The following is a 19,369-nucleotide window of genomic DNA, read 5'->3' on the forward strand; positions in this document are numbered from 1 at the left end:
TAGGACCCCTCCTGACGAGACACTGATACTTAATTCTAGGACTGGGGGGTTGGGGACACCCCTCGGGGGTGCTACAGCCAGCTGCTGTCCTGCTGTGTCTGTGGGACAGCACCTACCACAGCCCTCATATCATACAGTACCTGGCCTCTCTGGCCGGTCTTCTCCAGCCAGCTGCTCTCTGCTGTCCGGCTGTGTCTGTGTGGGACAGCACGTACCATGCCCATAGTATGGTACTCTGACTACTCTATTCTCCTCTCCAGCCAGTTGCTGTGTCTGTGGGACAGCACGTACCATGCCCATAGTATGGTACTCTGACTACTCTATTCTCCTCTCCAGCCAGCTGCTGTCTGCCGTGCTGCTACTGCTGCGTCTGTGGGACAGTGGGACCAGGGAGATGGACAATGAGCGCTCCACCCAGGGGACCAGCGCCCCCCTCCTCCCTCTCCTACAGCGCTTTCACAACATCCACAGCAGCAAGGAGGAACCCAGCCCCGATGAGGAGATGGAGGTGAGCTCAGGGCCTGTATTCATATTGCGTTTCTGTAAAAGCTGATTTAGGATCAGTTTAGCCTTTTTTTAGATCAAATCAAATCAAATGTATTTATATAGCCCTTCGTACATCAGCTGATATCTCAAAGTGCTGTACAGAAACCCAGCCTAAAACCCCAAACAGCAAGCAATGCAGGTGTAGAAGCACGGTGGCTAGGAAAAACTCCCTAGAAAGGCCAAAACCTAGGAAGAAACCTAGAGAGGAACCAGGCTATGTGGGGTGTCCAGTCCTCTTCTGGCTGTGCCGGGTGGAGATTATAACAGAACATGGCCAAGATGTTCAAATGTTCATAAATGACCAGCATGGTCGAATAATAATAATAAGGCAGAACAGTTGAAACTGGAACAGCAGCATGGCCAGGTGGACTGGGGACAGCAAGGAGTCATCATGTCAGGTAATCCTGGGGCATGGTCCTAGGGCTCAGGTCCTCTGAGAGAGAGAAAGAAGGAGAGAATTAGAGAACGCACACTTAGATTCACACAGGACACCGAATAGGACAGGAGAAGTACTCCAGATATAACAAACTGACCCCAGCCCCCTGACACATAAACTACTGCAGCATAAATACTGGAGGCTGAGACAGGAGGGGTCAGGAGACACTGTGGCCCCATCCGAGGACACCCCCGGACAGGGCCACAATCACAGATCACAATCAATAAGATGACCTGGACATGGGGGAGCTGATCCTAGATCAGCACTCTGAGACACCTGGTATCATTACTTTCCTATTCCTGGTCCTGGGTTGCATCAACATCCATTTATTTGTCTTCTAAACTAAATTAAGTACTAAGCTAAGCAGAAACAGTGCCTTGGGGCAGCAGGGCAGCCTAGTGGTTAGAGTGTAGAGGCGGCAGGGCAGCCTAGTGGTTAGAGCGTTGGACTCGTAACCGAAAGGTTGCAAGATCGAATCCCCGAGCTGACGAGGTACAAATCTGTCGTTCTGCCCTTGAACAGGCAGTTAACCCACTGTTCCTAGGCTGTCATTGAAAATAAGAATTTGTTCTTAAGTGACTTGCCTGGTTAAATAAAGGTAAAATAATTAAAGTATTCACACCCCTTTATCCACATTTTTATTTGTTACAGCCTGATTTTAAAATGGATTACATTTAGATTGGCCTTCACACAGTAACCCCATAATGTCAGTGGAATTATGTTTTTCGAAAAGCTTATATGTCTTGAGTCTAAGTATTCACCCCCTTTGTTATGGCAAGCCTAAATTACTTCATGAGTTCTACTAAGCTATCTATAATTGTTTAAAGAAGGTCATACCAAGGATCATTTAGCTATTTGATTTTAAGACCCTTTGAAGTATCAAAAAAATATAGACAAAGTATATATTTGATAACTTGTATTTAGCCTTACTGCTATTAGCCAATAGAAACACATTGAATAACAGATAGTCCTTACTGCTATTAGCCAATAGAAACACATTGAATAACAGATAGTCCTTACTGCTATTAGCCAATAGAAACACATTGAATAACAGATAGTCCTTACTGCTATTAGCCCATAGAAACACATTGAATAACAGATAGTCCTTACGGCTATTAGCCCATAGAAACACATTGAATAACAGATAGTCCTTACTGCTATTAGCCCATAGAAACACATTGAATAACAGATAGTCCTTACTGCTATTAGCCAATAGAAACACATTGAATAACAGATAGTCCTTACTGCTATTAGCCAATAGAAACACATTGAATAACAGATAGTCCTTACTGCTATTAGCCCATAGAAACACATTGAATAACAGATAGTCCTTACTGCTATTAGCCAATAGAAACACATTGAATAACAGATAGTCCTTACGGCTATTAGCCCATAGAAACACATTGAATAACAGATAGTCCTTACTGCTATTAGCCCATAGAAACACATTGAATAACAGATAGTCCTTACTGCTATTAGCCCATAGAAACACATTGAATAACAGATAGTCCTTACTGCTATTAGAAACACATTGAATAACAGATAGTCCTTACTGCTATTAGAAACACATTGAATAACAGATAGTCCTTACTGCTATTAGCCCATAGAAACACATTGAATAACAGATAGTCCTTACTGCTATTAGGCAATAGAAACACATTGAATAACAGATAGTCCTTACAGCTATTAGCCCATAGAAACACATTGAATAACAGATAGTCCTTACTGCTATTAGAAACACATTGAATAACAGATAGTCCTTACTGCTATTAGCCCATAGAAACACATTGAATAACAGATTCACTACACGGAACAACAGACTGCGCCCCCCCCCCCCCCCAAAAAAAATCTAGGGGAAGTTGGTTCTGAAGTGTGTCGTGTCTTTACTATCATTAAATTGAAGACTTAGTTTTTATCAAAGATACTCTGTAATTAGTATTACGCGATTAAACTGATTAATCATGTAACTAATTACCTAGGAAGTCGGGGCACCAAGGAAAATATTCACATTACAAAGTTATAATTTCCTAATATAACTTCTCAGATATTTTATATCTGATCAATAGTCTTCTGATTTATTTATTTATTTTACCCCACGTTAGTCTCATTCCAAACGTCGTAAATGTTTGGTTATCTGCACGAACCCAGTCTTCACTATGAGTCATCCATACATCAATTGTCTTAAATAATTCATTTATTAACTAACTAAACAATCACAGAAATGCATAAACAAAACAACAAGGTAAATGTGGTTACATGATATGATAGGGGAATGTGCCCCTAGTGGGCTGAACCGGCATGGCGGCTTGTTAGACAAAAGGGCAAGTGGGGGTCGACTGAAGACAACACACAGTTGTTAATTATAACAATTGAAATGCTAATCCTTTGCACATGAACGTTCACTCATTCGGGAACAATTGCAATCAATATATTTACGCTCAGGGTGTCGTCGGGATTTCTGCTGAAAAGTTAGTTTCTGTTGGCGAGTTTTCCGTCCTCTCTCTCTGTCGTGGTTAGAGGGGATAGTTCAGAGTGACATTCATTCATGTTGTTGTAGAATGGATGTTTCGGCGGTTGTCGTTCTTTGCGTTCAATGATACCGAATTCCGAAGCTGCAGACTAGTAATTAATATCAAAGACTTGTTATTATTCTGTCGGTATCGATAGTCTAAGAGTTTAACCACATGGGATGGTTAAAAGATTCAGCAATGGTCTGCAACCTTCGTCCTCTCCTAATGGAGAAAAACATGGTCTAGTGAGAACTTCTCAAAGTTGGGGTTTTATTCAGGAGTTGCAGAAAAGGGCCTGTCCCAGGATGCCGACCCTAACTGGGCTCATGGGCGGTCCTCTGATTTAGTTAAACTCAAAAGGGAATTGGAGTTTCCTTCATTAAACAGTCCAAAATGTTGTAAACAGTATCATCCTCACTCATTCTTATACAACAATTAGATGTAAACCTAATATCTGAGGCGATTATATAAACAGCGTTATGGTAATGTGGCGCCACCATCTCCCATGAGCTTCACCAAGTTGTAACAAACGGACCAATTCGTAGCTGGATTCTTCACCCATCTTTTATACTTTCTCCGGAACATAAATGTTGTTCGGACCTCAAGTTCTGTGAGGTGGAATAAATGATCTTGTTCTCTATGACACTTCACTCGGTCTCTATACTGTGGCCATGAGGCAGGATCTTCCTGGAATTTACGACCTCTCTGACCACAGCAGCCTAGTTGTAGGAGGCAGGGAGAGGGGGATGGGGCTTGCTGTACCCAAAGAGGGCAACGTCATGACAAGTGTCTGTCCTATATCTGAGAGATATAAGATCAGGAAACATTTGTTTTAGTTTTTTGACATGTATGTAATTCCTTAGTTTTGGCACTGAAGGAGTCTGCTTCCCAACAAACACTGGGAGATGCAGGACAATGACCTAAAACAGACACCAAATCTACACTGGAGTTGTTTACCAAGATGACATTGAAAGTTCCTGAGTGGGCTAGTTACAGTTGGACTTAAATCAGCTTGAAAATCGATGGCAAGCGCTGCCTGATTCTAACATGTATTGACTCAGGGGTGTGAATACTTACGTAAATGAGATATTTCTGAATTTAATTTCTAAAAACATGTTTTCACTTTGTCATTATGAGGTGTTGTGAAGTCATTATGAGGTATTGTGTGTAGATGGATGAGACATCAATTGAATCCATTGTGAATCCAAGCTGTGGCACAATAGAATGTGGAATAAGTCAAAGGATAAGAATCCTTTCTGAAGGCTCTGTACCGCCTTTAGTTCAGTCGTTTTCTCTGTGTTCTTCCTCTCCAGATCCTGGGGGCCCCTCTGAGTCCCAATGAGAGTTTCCTGCGCTACCTGACGCTGCCCCAGGACAATGACTTGGCTATCGACCTGAGACAGACGGCTGTGGTCATCATGGCTCACCTGGACCGCCTGGCCGCCCCCTGCTCCCCCTCGCACTGCAGCTCCCCTACCTCCCACAAGGTACTACTACCGTGTGGACTTTGCCCTGCTACTGTGTGCTGTACACTGTTAAGGCAGCTCTACTCAGCCTCCTGTCTTCAGTGTTTCCATTGATCAGTTATCTGTAAGGCTCACAACTGCTCTCTTCAGATTTAATGGCCTGTGGTTTTTCATTTTTTGGGGGGAGAATTCTCAAGAGCCAGGATTAGGGCTGCACAATGAATCAAATTGTAGTCAAATTGTAATCAAAATTGCGATATCGACATATGAAATATCCGTATCGTAAGGTGCTGCAATTTTTTTTCTTCTCAAAAGCACGTTTTTATAGTGTACTCTGTCGTCTTACTCCAGTCTCCCCCTCCTCTCTCATGTGGCTGCTTGCTTCCGACACACCAAGCCCCACCCCCTGTCACTCAATCAGGAACACTTGGCTGCTTCAGTCTGCACGCTTCTGTTAGCTCGACCATGCAGTCAAGAAACAAGAACGATGCTGCTTTCAACTTTACTTCTTCACATCAACCATGTTTCTGTATCTTTATCTCTGCAAACGGCTACTTACTTAGTCTTAGCAACTTCAACATTTGCAATAGCTGCTAATTGCTAACTAGCTAGCAGACTAGCTAAATGCATTGAGCTAGCAAAGACTATTGCGCTAGGACAAATCTGACTAGGAAACGTTAGCTCTAATACAGGCCGTTGCCAGCATGTTTGTTGTGCAACGTCATGCTCTGAATTTCGAGAGGAATAGGTAAAGCACATTCTAAGAAATGGGCGGCAGCTAGCCTTGCGGTTATAGAGTAGCGTCGGGTAACCGAAAGGTCGCTGGTTCCAATACCCCTAGCAGACAAGGTGAAGAATGTGTCGATGTGCCCTTGAGCAAGGCACTTAACCCTAATTAGCTCCAGGGACGCTGTACTACTGTCTGACATTGTAAAACAACACATTTCACTGCACCAATCTGGTGCAACAATAAAACCATTTTATTCTAATTATTTTTTTACTGAATCTAACGTCTCAATTCAAATGTAATTAGGTTTCCCTGGGAAATACTAATCAACACTGGTTTCTACTCTGTCGCAACTCCTACTATACTGACTTTTTCATTCATTGTCATGCCAACCATTCTATTTCTATAATAACAACATAATATTAATGTCTTATGCCATTTAGCAGACGCTTTTATCCAAAGCCACTTACAGTCATGCATTCATACATTCTTTACGTATCTGTGGTTCTGGTTCCGCTGTCCTGGCATTCTTTACGTATCTGTGGTTCTGGTTCCGCTGTCCTGGCATTCTTTACGTATCTGTGGTTCTGGTTCCGCTGTCCTGGCATTCTTTACGTATCTGTGGTTCTGGTTCCGCTGTCCTGGCATTCTTTACGTATGGGGGGTTCTGTTTCCGCTGTCCTGGCATTCTTTACGTATGGGGGGGTTCTGTTTCCGCCAACCTGGCGACTGAAGTGTTTTTGATCAAAATCGCAATATTTGAAGAAAAAAAAACATATCGTGCAGCCCTAGTCAGGATGTTGTGATTTGTAAATGGAAGCCTTTACTCTGTTACTAACATCTCTCTCTGTCTGTGCGTTCTGTTGGAGGACCATGGCAACATGCAGGTAAATTATGAAGCCATGTGTTGTGCATGAAGGACTTGATGTGATGTTTTTATATAGTTTATTCTTGAAACAGTAAGATATGTTGGGGATGTGTTGATTACGTTGGTATATTTCACTCTTCATCCCCAAAGCCAACACCTCCTTTGGCCGCCTTTCCTTCCAGTTTTCTGCTGCCAATAACTATAACGAACTGCAAAAATCACTGAAGCTGGAGACTCATATCTCCCTCACTAACTTTAAGCATCAGCTGTCAGAGCAGCTCACAGATCACTGCACCTGTACATAGCCCATCCCATAGCCCAAATAGCCCTTCCAACCCTCATCCCCATATTTGTATTTATTTTTTTGTTCCTTTGCACCCCAGTATGCTTCCTGCGCCGACAGAGATGGCAGCCTCGTTTCGCGTTTCTAGGAAACTGCAGTATTTAGCTTTTTATGTGTTATTTCTTACACTGTCACCCCAGGAAATCGTAGGCTTTATTACATACAGTCGGCAGGAACTATTGGATATAAGTGCAACGTCAACTCGCCAACATTACGACCAGGAATACGACTTTCCCGAAGGGGATCCTCTGTTTGGCCTGTCACCCAGGACAATGGATCAAATCCCTGCCGGCGACCCAAAACAACGGTGCCGTTGAAGGTGCAGACAGAGCGGTCTTCTGGTCAGGCTCCGTAGACTGGCACATCGCCCACCGCTCCCGAGTACTACTCCCCAATGTCCAGTCTCTTAGCAACAAGGTAGACGATATCCGAGCAAGGGTTGCCTTCCAGAGAGACATCAGAGATTGTAACGTTCTTTGTTTCATGGAAACATGGCTCACTCGAGACACGCTATCGGAGTCGGTACAGCCACCTGGTTTCTTCACGCATCGCGTCGACAGAAAGAGCATCTCTTTGGTAAGAAGAAGGGCGGGGGTGTATGCCTTATGATTAACGAGACGTGGAGTTGTCATTCTAACTTCCGCGACTCATATAAGGCCCTCCCCCGCCCTCCTTTTTAAAAAGCTGACCACGACTCCATTTTTGTTTTTCCCAGCCTATAGACAGAATCTAAAACAAGCACCAGCGCTCAGGTCTGTTCAACGCTGGTCCGACCAATCCGACTCCACGCTTCAAGATTGCTTCGATCACGTGGACTGGGATATGTTCCACATGGGACCATTTGCTTACCGCCCCAATAGGTCCACAGACGACGCAATCACACTGCTCACTGCCCTAACCCATCTGGACAAGAGGAATACCTATGTGAGAATGCTGTTCATCGACTTCAGCTCAGCATTTCACACCATAGTACCCTCAACTCATCATTAAGCTTGAGACCCTGGGTCTCGACCCTGCCCTGTGCAACTGGATCCTGGACTTCCTGACGGGCCGCCCCCCAGGTGGTGAAGGTAGGAAACATCTCCACCCTTCTGATCCTTAACACTAAGGCCCCACAAGGGTCCGTTCTCAGCCCTCTCCTGTACTCCCTGTTCACTCATGACTGTGTGGCCATGCACGCCTCCAACTCATTCATCAAGTTTGCGGACGACACTACAGTGGTAGGCTTGAGTACCAACTACGACGAGGCGGCCTACAGGGAGGAGGTGAGGGCCCTCGGAGTGTGGTGTCAGGAAAATAACCTCACACTCAACGTCAACAAAACTAAGGAGATGATCATGGACTTCAGGAAACAGCAGAGGGAGCAGCCCCCTATCCACATCGATGGGATAGTAGTGGAGAGGGTAGTAAGTTTTAAGTTCCTTGGCGTACACATCACGGACAAACTGAATTGGTCCACCCACACATACAGCATCGTGAAGAAGGCGCAGCAGCGCCTCTTCAACCTCAGGAGGCTGAAGAAATTTGGGTTGTCACTCAAAACACTCACAAACCTTTACAGATGAGCATCCTGTCGGGCTGTATCACCGCCTGGTACGGCAACTGCTCCGCCCACAACCGTAAGGCTCTCCAGAGGGTAGTGAGGTCTGCACAACGCATCACCGGGGGCAAACTACCTGCCCTCCAGGACACCTACACCACCCGATGTCACAGGAAGGCCATAAAGATCATCAAGGACAACAACCACCCGAGCCACTGCCTGTTCACCCCGCTATCATCCAGAAGGCGAGGTCAGTACAGGTGCATCAAAGCTGGGGACCGAGAGACTGAAAAACAGCTTCTATCTCAAGGCCATCAGACTGTTAAACAGCCACCACTAACATTGAGTGGCTGCTGCCAACACACTGACGCAACTCCAGCCACTTTAATAATGGAAAAATGTATGTAATAAATGTATCACTAGTCACTTTATATAATGCCACTTATTATAATGTTTACATACCCTACATTACTCATCTCATATGTGTATATACTCTATACCATCTACTGCATCTTGCCTATGCCGTTCGGCCGTCACATATTCATATTTTTATGTACATATTCTTATTCATTCCTTTACACTTGTGTGTATAAGGTAGTAGTTCTGGAGTTAGATTACTCGTTGGTTATTACTGCATGGTCGGAACTAGAAGCACAAGCATTTTGCTACACTCGCATTAACATCTGCTAACCATGTGTATGTGACAAATAAAATTTGATTTGATTTGGATTTGATTTGCTGTCTCTATTATATAATAACAGACCAGCTAGATCTACTGTCTCTATTATAATATGACAGACCAGCTAGATCTACTGTCTCTATTATAATATGACAGACCAGCTAGATCTACTGTCTCTATTATAATATGACAGACCAGCTAGATCTACTGTCTCTATAATAATATGACAGACCAGCTAGATATACTGTATCTATTAAATGATGACAGACCAGCTAGATCTACTGTCTCTATAATAATATGACAGACCAGCTAGATATACTGTATCTATTAAATGATGACAGACCAGCTAGATCTACTGTCTCTATAATAATATGACAGACCAGCTAGATATACTGTATCTATTAAATGATGACAGACCAGCTAGATCTACTGTCTCTATTATAATATGACAGACCAGCTAGATCTACTGTCTCTATTATAATATGACAGACCAGGTAGATCTACTGTCGCTATTATAATATGACAGACCAGCTAGATCGACTGTCGCTATAATAATATGACAGACCAGCGAGATCTACTGTCTCTATTATAATATGACAGACCAGCTAGATATACTGTATCTATTAAATGATGACAGACCAGCTAGATCTACTGTCTCTATAATAATATGACAGACCAGCTAGATATACTGTATCTATTAAATGATGACAGACCAGCTAGATCTACTGTCTCTATAATAATATGACAGACCAGCTAGATATACTGTATCTATTAAATGATGACAGACCAGCTAGATCTACTGTCTCTATAATAATATGACAGACCAGCTAGATCTACTGTCTCTATAATAATATGACAGACCAGCTAGATCTACTGTCTCTATAATAATATGACAGACCAGCTAGATCTACTGTCTCTATAATAATATGACAGACCAGCTAGATCTACTGTCTCTATAATAATATGACAGACCAGCTAGATCTACTGTCTCTATAATAATATGACAGACCAGCTAGATCTACTGTCTCTATAATAATATGACAGACCAGCTAGATCTACTGTCTCTATAATAATATGACAGACCAGCTAGATCTACTGTCTCTATAATAATATGACATAACCATGTCTATGTGTGTTTTATTTTACCTTTATTTAACCAGGCAAGTCAGTTAAGAACAAATTCTTATTTATAATGACGGCCTAGGAACAGTGGGTTAACTGGTCTAGGAACAGTGGGTTAACTGGCCTAGGAACACTGGGTTAACTGCCTGTTCAGGGGCAGAACGACAGATTTGTACCTGGTCAGCTCGGGGATTCCATCTTGCAACCTTCCGGTTACTAGTCCAACGCTCTAACCACTAGGCTGCCCTGCCGCCCCATGTGACCATTAACATCTGCTAACCATGTGTATGTGACCAATAACATCTGATTTTTATCTCTACTTGCACAATCATCATCTGCACATCTATTCACTCCAGTGTTTAATACTATATTGTAATTATTTTGCCACTACGGCCTATTTATTTCCTTTCCTCCCTTATCTTACCTCATTTGCACACACTGTACCTTTTCTATTGTGTTATTGACTGCATGTTTGTTTATTCCATGTGTAACTCTGTTGTTTGTGTCGTACTGCTTTGCTCTATCTTGGCCAGGTCTCAGTTGTAAAATAATCACCTGGTTAAATAAAGGTGAAATAATGTTTGCCCTAGAAGTCCCTTCTCATGGGGATGCGTTGACCAATAAAATGTGATTAGAGAGCATGATGCAGCCAGCCTTTGAGAGCTTTCCAGAGAGATGAATATACCTGTTTGATAGTTGATGCCTTTGGCTACAAGGCTTTTCCTTTGCCATGTTCACCTCATACATGGTCAGGTGATTTCTCCCTACTGAAGTACCAGATGTTATATTAGAATATAATTTATATTCAACTGTATTCTCCATCAGAGAATATCCTTTTCTGTTAACCTCTTCAATGCTACTTAAACTCATCATACTGTGTAGACCACTGAAGCACCAATGGCATCGCTGCATTAACCCTGTCTCTCCTGCTCCCAGGGCACTCTGCAGGAGGTGATTGGCTGGGGGTTGCTAGGCTGGAAGCTGTATGCCAACGTGAACGGTCCTGTGCAGTGCAAGGCCCTGTCAGGCCTGGGGGTTTCCCAGGTAGTCTGTTCCGAGAAGGGCTTCCTCATCCTGGCCAGCAGCGGAGCCGTCTACACACAGAACTACAAGAGCACCACACTGGTAGGAAGCAGTCACTCACTGGAGCTCATTCTGTCACCACACTGGTAGGAAGCAGTCACTCACTGGAGCTCATTCTGTCACCACACTGGTAGGAAGCAGTCACTCACTGGAGCTCATTCTGTCACCACACTGGTAGGAAGCAGTCACTCACCGGAGCTCATTCTGTCACCACACTGGTAGGAAGCAGTCACTCACTGGAGCTCATTCTGTCACCACACTGGTAGGAAGCAGTCACTCACTGGAGCTCATTCCTTTTAGGGCTGGGTGATATGGCCAAAATATCATATCACAATATTTGTAAATGTTTTGACGCTATGACGTATTTCAAATAAAAATCAAATGTTATTAGTCACATGATGAATACAACAGGTGTAGTAGACCTGACAGTGAATACAACAGGTGTAGTAGACCTGACAGTGAATACAACAGGTGTAGTAGACCTGACAGTGAATACAACAGGTGTAGTAGACCTGACAGTGAATACAACAGGTGTAGTAGACCTGACAGTGAATACAACAGGTGTAGTAGACCTGACAGGACAGTGAATACAACAGGTGTAGTAGACCTGACAGTGAATACAACAGGTGTAGTAGACCTGACAGTGAATACAACAGGTGTAGTAGACCTGACAGTGAATACAACAGGTGTAGTAGACCTGACAGTGAATACAACAGGTGTAGTAGACCTGACAGTGAATACAACAGGTGTAGTAGACCTGACAGTGAATACAACAGGTGTAGTAGACCTGACAGTGAATACAACAGGTGTAGTAGACCTGACAGTGAATACAACAGGTGTAGTAGACCTGACAGTGAATACAACAGGTGTAGTAGACCTGACAGTGAATACAACAGGTGTAGTAGACCTGACAGTGAATACAACAGGTGTAGTAGACCTGACAGTGAATACAACAGGTGTAGTAGACCTGACAGTGAATACAACAGGTGTAGTAGACCTGACAGTGAATACAACAGGTGTAGTAGACCTGACAGTGAATACAACAGGTGTAGTAGACCTGACAGTGAATACAACAGGTGTAGTAGACCTGACAGTGAATACAACAGGTGTAGTAGACCTGACAGTGAATACAACAGGTGTAGTAGACCTGACAGTGAATACAACAGGTGTAGTAGACCTGACAGTGAATACAACAGGTGTAGTAGACCTGACAGTGAATACAACAGGTGTAGTAGACCTGACAGTGAATACAACAGGTGTAGTAGACCTGACAGTGAATACAACAGGTGTAGTAGACCTGACAGTGAATACAACAGGTGTAGTAGACCTGACAGTGAATACAACAGGTGTAGTAGACCTGACAGTGAATACAACAGGTGTAGTAGACCTGACAGTGAATACAACAGGTGTAGTAGACCTGACAGTGAATACAACAGGTGTAGTAGACCTGACAGTGAATACAACAGGTGTAGTAGACCTGACAGTGAATACAACAGGTGTAGTAGACCTCACAGTGAATACAACAGGTGTAGTAGACCTTACAGTGAATACAACAGGTGTAGTAGACCTTACAGTGAAATGCTGAATACAACAGGTGTAGTAGACCTTACAGTGAATACAACAGGTGTAGTAGACCTTACAGTGAAATGCTGAATACAACAGGTGTAGTAGACCTTACAGTGAAATGCTTGTATTTGACAGTATTTTATGTTTTTTAATAAAACAGGTTCTAAATATGCTTTTATGAGTAGTAGGGTGGAAATTTATACATTATAATGGAGTATAGTGGGAGCCCCTTGAATACATACATTATAATGGAGTATAGTGGGAGCACCTTGAATACATACATTATAATGGAGTATAGTGGGAGCATGGAGTATAGTGGGAGCCCCTTGAATACATACATTATAATGGAGTATAGTGGGAGCATGGAGTATAGTGGGAGCCCCTTGAATACATACATTATAATGGAGTATAGTGGGAGCCCCTTGAATACATACATTATAATGGAGTATAGTGGGAGCCCCTTGAATACATACATTATAATGGAGTATAGTGGGAGCCCCTTGAATACATACATTATAATGGAGTATAGTGGGAGCCCCTTGAATACATACATTATAATGGAGTATAGTGGGAGCCCCTTGAATACATACATTATAATGGAGTATAGTGGGAGCACCTTGAATACATACATTATAATGGAGTATAGTGGGAGCATGGAGTATAGTGGGAGCCCCTTGAATACATACATTATAATGGAGTATAGTGGGAGCATGGAGTATAGTGGGAGCCCCTTGAATACATACATTATAATGGAGTATAGTGGGAGCCCCTTGAATACATACATTATAATGGAGTATAGTGGGAGCCCCTTGAATACATACATTATAATGGAGTATAGTGGGAGCCCCTTGAATACATACATTATAATGGAGTATAGTGGGAGCCCCTTGAATACATACATTATAATGGAGTATAGTGGGAGCCCCTTGAATACATACATTATAATGGAGTATAGTGGGAGCCCCTTGAATACATACATTATAATGGAGTATAGTGGGAGCACCTTGAATACATACATTATAATGGAGTATAGTGGGAGCATGGAGTATAGTGGGAGCATGGAGTATAGTGGGAGCACCTTGAATACATACATTATAATGGACTATAGTGGGAGCACCTTGAATACATACATTATAATGGAGTATAGTGGGAGCATGGAGTATAGTGGGAGCACCTTGAATACATACATTATAATGGAGTATAGTGGGAGCATGGAGTATAGTGGGAGCCCCTTGAATACATACATTATAATGGAGTATAGTGGGAGCCCCTTGAATACATACATTATAATGGAGTATAGTGGGAGCATGGAGTATAGTGGGAGCCCCTTGAATACATACATTATAATGGAGTATAGTGGGAGCATGGAGTATAGTGGGAGCCCCTTGAATACATACATTATAATAGAGTATAGTGGGAGCATGGAGTATAGTGGGAGCCCCTTGAATACATACATTATAATGGAGTATAGTGGGAGCCCCTTGAATACATACATTATAATAGAGTATAGTGGGAGCATGGAGTATAGTGGGAGCCCCTTGAATACATACATTATAATAGAGTATAGTGGGAGCATGGAGTATAGTGGGAGCCCCTTGAATACATACATTATAATGGAGTATAGTGGGAGCCCCTTGAATACATACATTATAATGGAGTATAGTGGGAGCATGGAGTATAGTGGGAGCACCTTGAATACATACATTATAATGGAGTATAGTGGGAGCCCCTTGAATACATACATTATAATGGAGTATAGTGGGAGCACCTTGAATACATACATTATAATGGACTATAGTGGGAGCACCTTGAATACATACATTATAATGGAGTATAGTGGGAGCATGGAGTATAGTGGGAGCCCCTTGAATACATACATTATAATGGAGTATAGTGGGAGCCCCTTGAATACATACATTATAATGGAGTATAGTGGGAGCATGGAGTATAGTGGGAGCACCTTGAATACATACATTATAATGGAGTATAGTGGGAGCCCCTTGAATACATACATTATAATGGAGTATAGTGGGAGCATGGAGTATAGTGGGAGCCCCTTGAATACATACATTATAATGGACTATAGTGGGAGCATGGAGTATAGTGGGAGCACCTTGAATACATACATTATAATGGAGTATAGTGGGAGCACCTTGAATACATACATTATAATGGAGTATAGTGGGAGCACCTTGAATACATACATTATAATGGAGTATAGTGGGAGCCCCTTGAATACATACATTATAATGGACTATAGTGGGAGCATGGAGTATAGTGGGAGCCCCTTGAATACATACATTATAATGGAGTATAGTCGGAGCCCCTTGAATACATACATTATAATGGAGTATAGTGGGAGCACCTTGAATACATTATAATGGAGTATAGTGGGAGCACCTTGAATACATACATTATAATGGAGCATGGAGTATAGTGGGAGCCCCTTGAATACATACATTCTAATGGAGTATAGTGGGAGCATGGAGTATAGTGGGAGCACCTTGAATACATACATTATAATGGAGTATAGTGGGAGCATGGAGTATAGTGGGAGCCCCTTGAATACATACATTATAATGGAGTATAGTGGGAGCATGGAGTATAGTGGGAGCCCCTTGAATACATACATTATAATGGAGTATAGTGGGAGCCCCTTGAATACATACATTATAATGGAGTATAGTGGGAGCCCCTTGAATACATACATTATAATGGAGTATAGTGGGAGCCCCTTGAATACATACATTATAATGGAGTATAGTGGGAGCCCCTTGAATACATACATTATAATGGAGTATAGTGGGAGCCCCTTGAATACATACATTATAATGGAGTATAGTGGGAGCACCTTGAATACATACATTATAATGGAGTATAGTGGGAGCATGGAGTATAGTGGGAGCCCCTTGAATACATACATTATAATGGAGTATAGTGGGAGCATGGAGTATAGTGGGAGCCCCTTGAATACATACATTATAATGGAGTATAGTGGGAGCCCCTTGAATACATACATTATAATGGAGTATAGTGGGAGCCCCTTGAATACATACATTATAATGGAGTATAGTGGGAGCCCCTTGAATACATACATTATAATGGAGTATAGTGGGAGCCCCTTGAATACATACATTATAATGGAGTATAGTGGGAGCCCCTTGAATACATACATTATAATGGAGTATAGTGGGAGCCCCTTGAATACATACATTATAATGGAGTATAGTGGGAGCCCCTTGAATACATACATTATAATGGAGTATAGTGGGAGCACCTTGAATACATACATTATAATGGAGTATAGTGGGAGCATGGAGTATAGTGGGAGCATGGAGTATAGTGGGAGCCCCTTGAATACATACATTATAATGGAGTATAGTGGGAGCCCCTTGAATACATACATTATAATGGAGTATAGTGGGAGCCCCTTGAATACATACATTATAATGGAGTATAGTGGGAGCATGGAGTATAGTGGGAGCCCCTTGAATACATACATTATAATGGACTATAGTGGGAGCATGGAGTATAGTGGGAGCCCCTTGAATACATACATTATAATAGAGTATAGTGGGAGCATGGAGTATAGTGGGAGCCCCTTGAATACATACATTATAATGGAGTATAGTGGGAGCCCCTTGAATACATGCATTATAATGGAGTATAGTGGGAGCATGGAGTATAGTGGGAGCCCCTTGAATACATACATTATAATGGAGTATAGTGGGAGCATGGAGTATAGTGGGAGCACCTTGAATACATACATTATAATGGAGTATAGTGGGAGCCCCTTGAATACATACATTATAATGGAGTATAGTGGGAGCACCTTGAATACATACATTATAATGGACTATAGTGGGAGCACCTTGAATACATACATTATAATGGAGTATAGTGGGAGCATGGAGTATAGTGGGAGCCCCTTGAATACATACATTATAATGGAGTATAGTGGGAGCCCCTTGAATACATACATTATAATGGAGTATAGTGGGAGCATGGAGTATAGTGGGAGCACCTTGAATACATACATTATAATGGAGTATAGTGGGAGCCCCTTGAATACATACATTATAATGGAGTATAGTGGGAGCATGGAGTATAGTGGGAGCCCCTTGAATACATACATTATAATGGACTATAGTGGGAGCATGGAGTATAGTGGGAGCACCTTGAATACATACATTATAATGGAGTATAGTGGGAGCACCTTGAATACATACATTATAATGGAGTATAGTGGGAGCACCTTGAATACATACATTATAATGGAGTATAGTGGGAGCCCCTTGAATACATACATTATAATGGACTATAGTGGGAGCATGGAGTATAGTGGGAGCACCTTGAATACATTATAATGGAGTATAGTGGGAGCACCTTGAATACATACATTATAATGGAGCATGGAGTATAGTGGGAGCCCCTTGAATACATACATTATAATGGAGTATAGTGGGAGCATGGAGTATAGTGGGAGCACCTTGAATACATACATTATAATGGAGTATAGTGGGAGCATGGAGTATAATGGGAGCCCCTTGAATACATACATTATAATGGAGTATAGTGGGAGCATGGAGTATAGTGGGAGCATGGAGTATAGTGGGAGCCCCTTGAATACATACATTATAATGGAGTATAGTGGGAGCACCTTGAATACATACATTATAATGGAGTATAGTGGGAGCACCTTGAATACATACATTATAATGGAGTATAGTGGGAGCATGGAGTATAGTGGGAGCCCCTTGAATACATACATTATAATGGAGTATAGTGGGAGCACCTTGAATACATACATTATAATGGAGTATAGTGGGAGCATGGAGTATAGTGGGAGCCCCTTGAATACATACATTATAATGGAGTATAGTGGGAGCACCTTGAATACATACATTATAATGGAGTATAGTGGGAGCATGGAGTATAGTGGGAGCCCCTTGAATACATACATTATAATGGAGTATAGTGGGAGCATGGAGTATAGTGGGAGCCCCTTGAATACATACATTATAATGGAGTATAGTGGGATCCCCTTGAATACATACATTATAATGGAGTATAGTGGGAGCCCCTTGAATACATACATTATAATGGAGTATAGTGGGAGCCCCTTGAATACATACATTATAATGGAGTATAGTGGGAGCCCCTTGAATACATACATTATAATGGAGTATAGTGGGAGCACCTTGAATACATACATTATAATGGAGTATAGTGGGAGCACCTTGAATACATACATTATAATGGAGTATAGTGGGAGCATGGAGTATAGTGGGAGCATGGAGTATAGTGGGAGCCCCTTGAATACATACATTATAATGGAGTATAGTGGGAGCACCTTGAATACATACATTATAATGGACTATAGTGGGAGCACCTTGAATACATACATTATAATGGAGTATAGTGGGAGCATGGAGTATAGTGGGAGCACCTTGAATACATACATTATAATGGAGTATAGTGGGAGCCCCTTGAATACATACATTATAATGGACTATAGTGGGAGCATGGAGTATAGTGGGAGCACCTTGAATACATACATTATAATGGAGTATAGTGGGAGCACCTTGAATACATACATTATAATGGAGTATAGTGGGAGCACCTTGAATACATACATTATAATGGAGTATAGTGGGAGCCCCTTGAATACATACATTATAATGGACTATAGTGGGAGCATGGAGTATAGTGGGAGCACCTTGAATACATTATAATGGAGTATAGTGGGAGCACCTTGAATACATACATTATAATGGAGCATGGAGTATAGTGGGAGCCCCTTGAATACATACATTATAATGGAGTATAGTGGGAGCATGGAGTATAGTGGGAGCACCTTGAATACATACATTATAATGGAGTATAGTGGGAGCATGGAGTATAATGGGAGCCCCTTGAATACATACATTATAATGGAGTATAGTGGGAGCATGGAGTATAGTGGGAGCCCCTTGAATACATACATTATAATGGAGTATAGTGGGATCACCTTGAATACATACATTATAATGGAGTATAGTGGGAGCACCTTGAATACATACATTATAATGGAGTATAGTGGGAGCATGGAGTATAGTGGGAGCCCCTTGAATACATACATTATAATGGAGTATAGTGGGAGCACCTTGAATACATACATTATAATGGAGTATAGTGGGAGCATGGAGTATAGTGGGAGCCCCTTGAATACATACATTATAATGGAGTATAGTGGGAGCACCTTGAATACATACATTATAATGGAGTATAGTGGGAGCATGGAGTATAGTGGGAGCCCCTTGAATACATACATCATAATGGAGTATAGTGGGAGCATGGAGTATAGTGGGAGCCCCTTGAATACATACATTATAATGGAGTATAGTGGGAGCCCCTTGAATACATACATTATAATGGAGTATAGTGGGAGCCCCTTGAATACATACATTATAATGGAGTATAGTGGGAGCCCCTTGAATACAT

General features: G+C 42.1%; 1 protein-coding gene across 9 annotated transcripts in view; it reads left to right on the forward strand.

Annotated features, from left to right (window-relative positions):
* The window catches only part of herc2 (HECT and RLD domain containing E3 ubiquitin protein ligase 2), a 183,060-nt gene that overhangs the window by 20,459 nt on the left and 143,232 nt on the right, over positions 1–19,369 (forward strand). For 7 of the 9 annotated variants that reach the window (XM_031838148.1, XM_031838142.1, XM_031838141.1 and 4 more), the window contains 4 exons: positions 337–508; positions 4,806–4,979; positions 6,552–6,572; positions 11,174–11,362. In XM_031838148.1, the coding sequence (XP_031694008.1) occupies positions 337–508; positions 4,806–4,979; positions 6,552–6,572; positions 11,174–11,362 (556 nt within the window). The remainder of the gene's footprint in view (positions 1–336; positions 509–4,805; positions 4,980–6,551; positions 6,573–11,173; positions 11,363–19,369) is intronic. The other 2 variants (XM_031838139.1, XM_031838145.1) reach the window with 2 other exon arrangements.

The sequence above is a fragment of the Oncorhynchus kisutch genome, linkage group LG13 (assembly GCF_002021735.2).
Source record: "Oncorhynchus kisutch isolate 150728-3 linkage group LG13, Okis_V2, whole genome shotgun sequence".
NCBI lineage: Eukaryota > Metazoa > Chordata > Actinopteri > Salmoniformes > Salmonidae > Oncorhynchus > Oncorhynchus kisutch.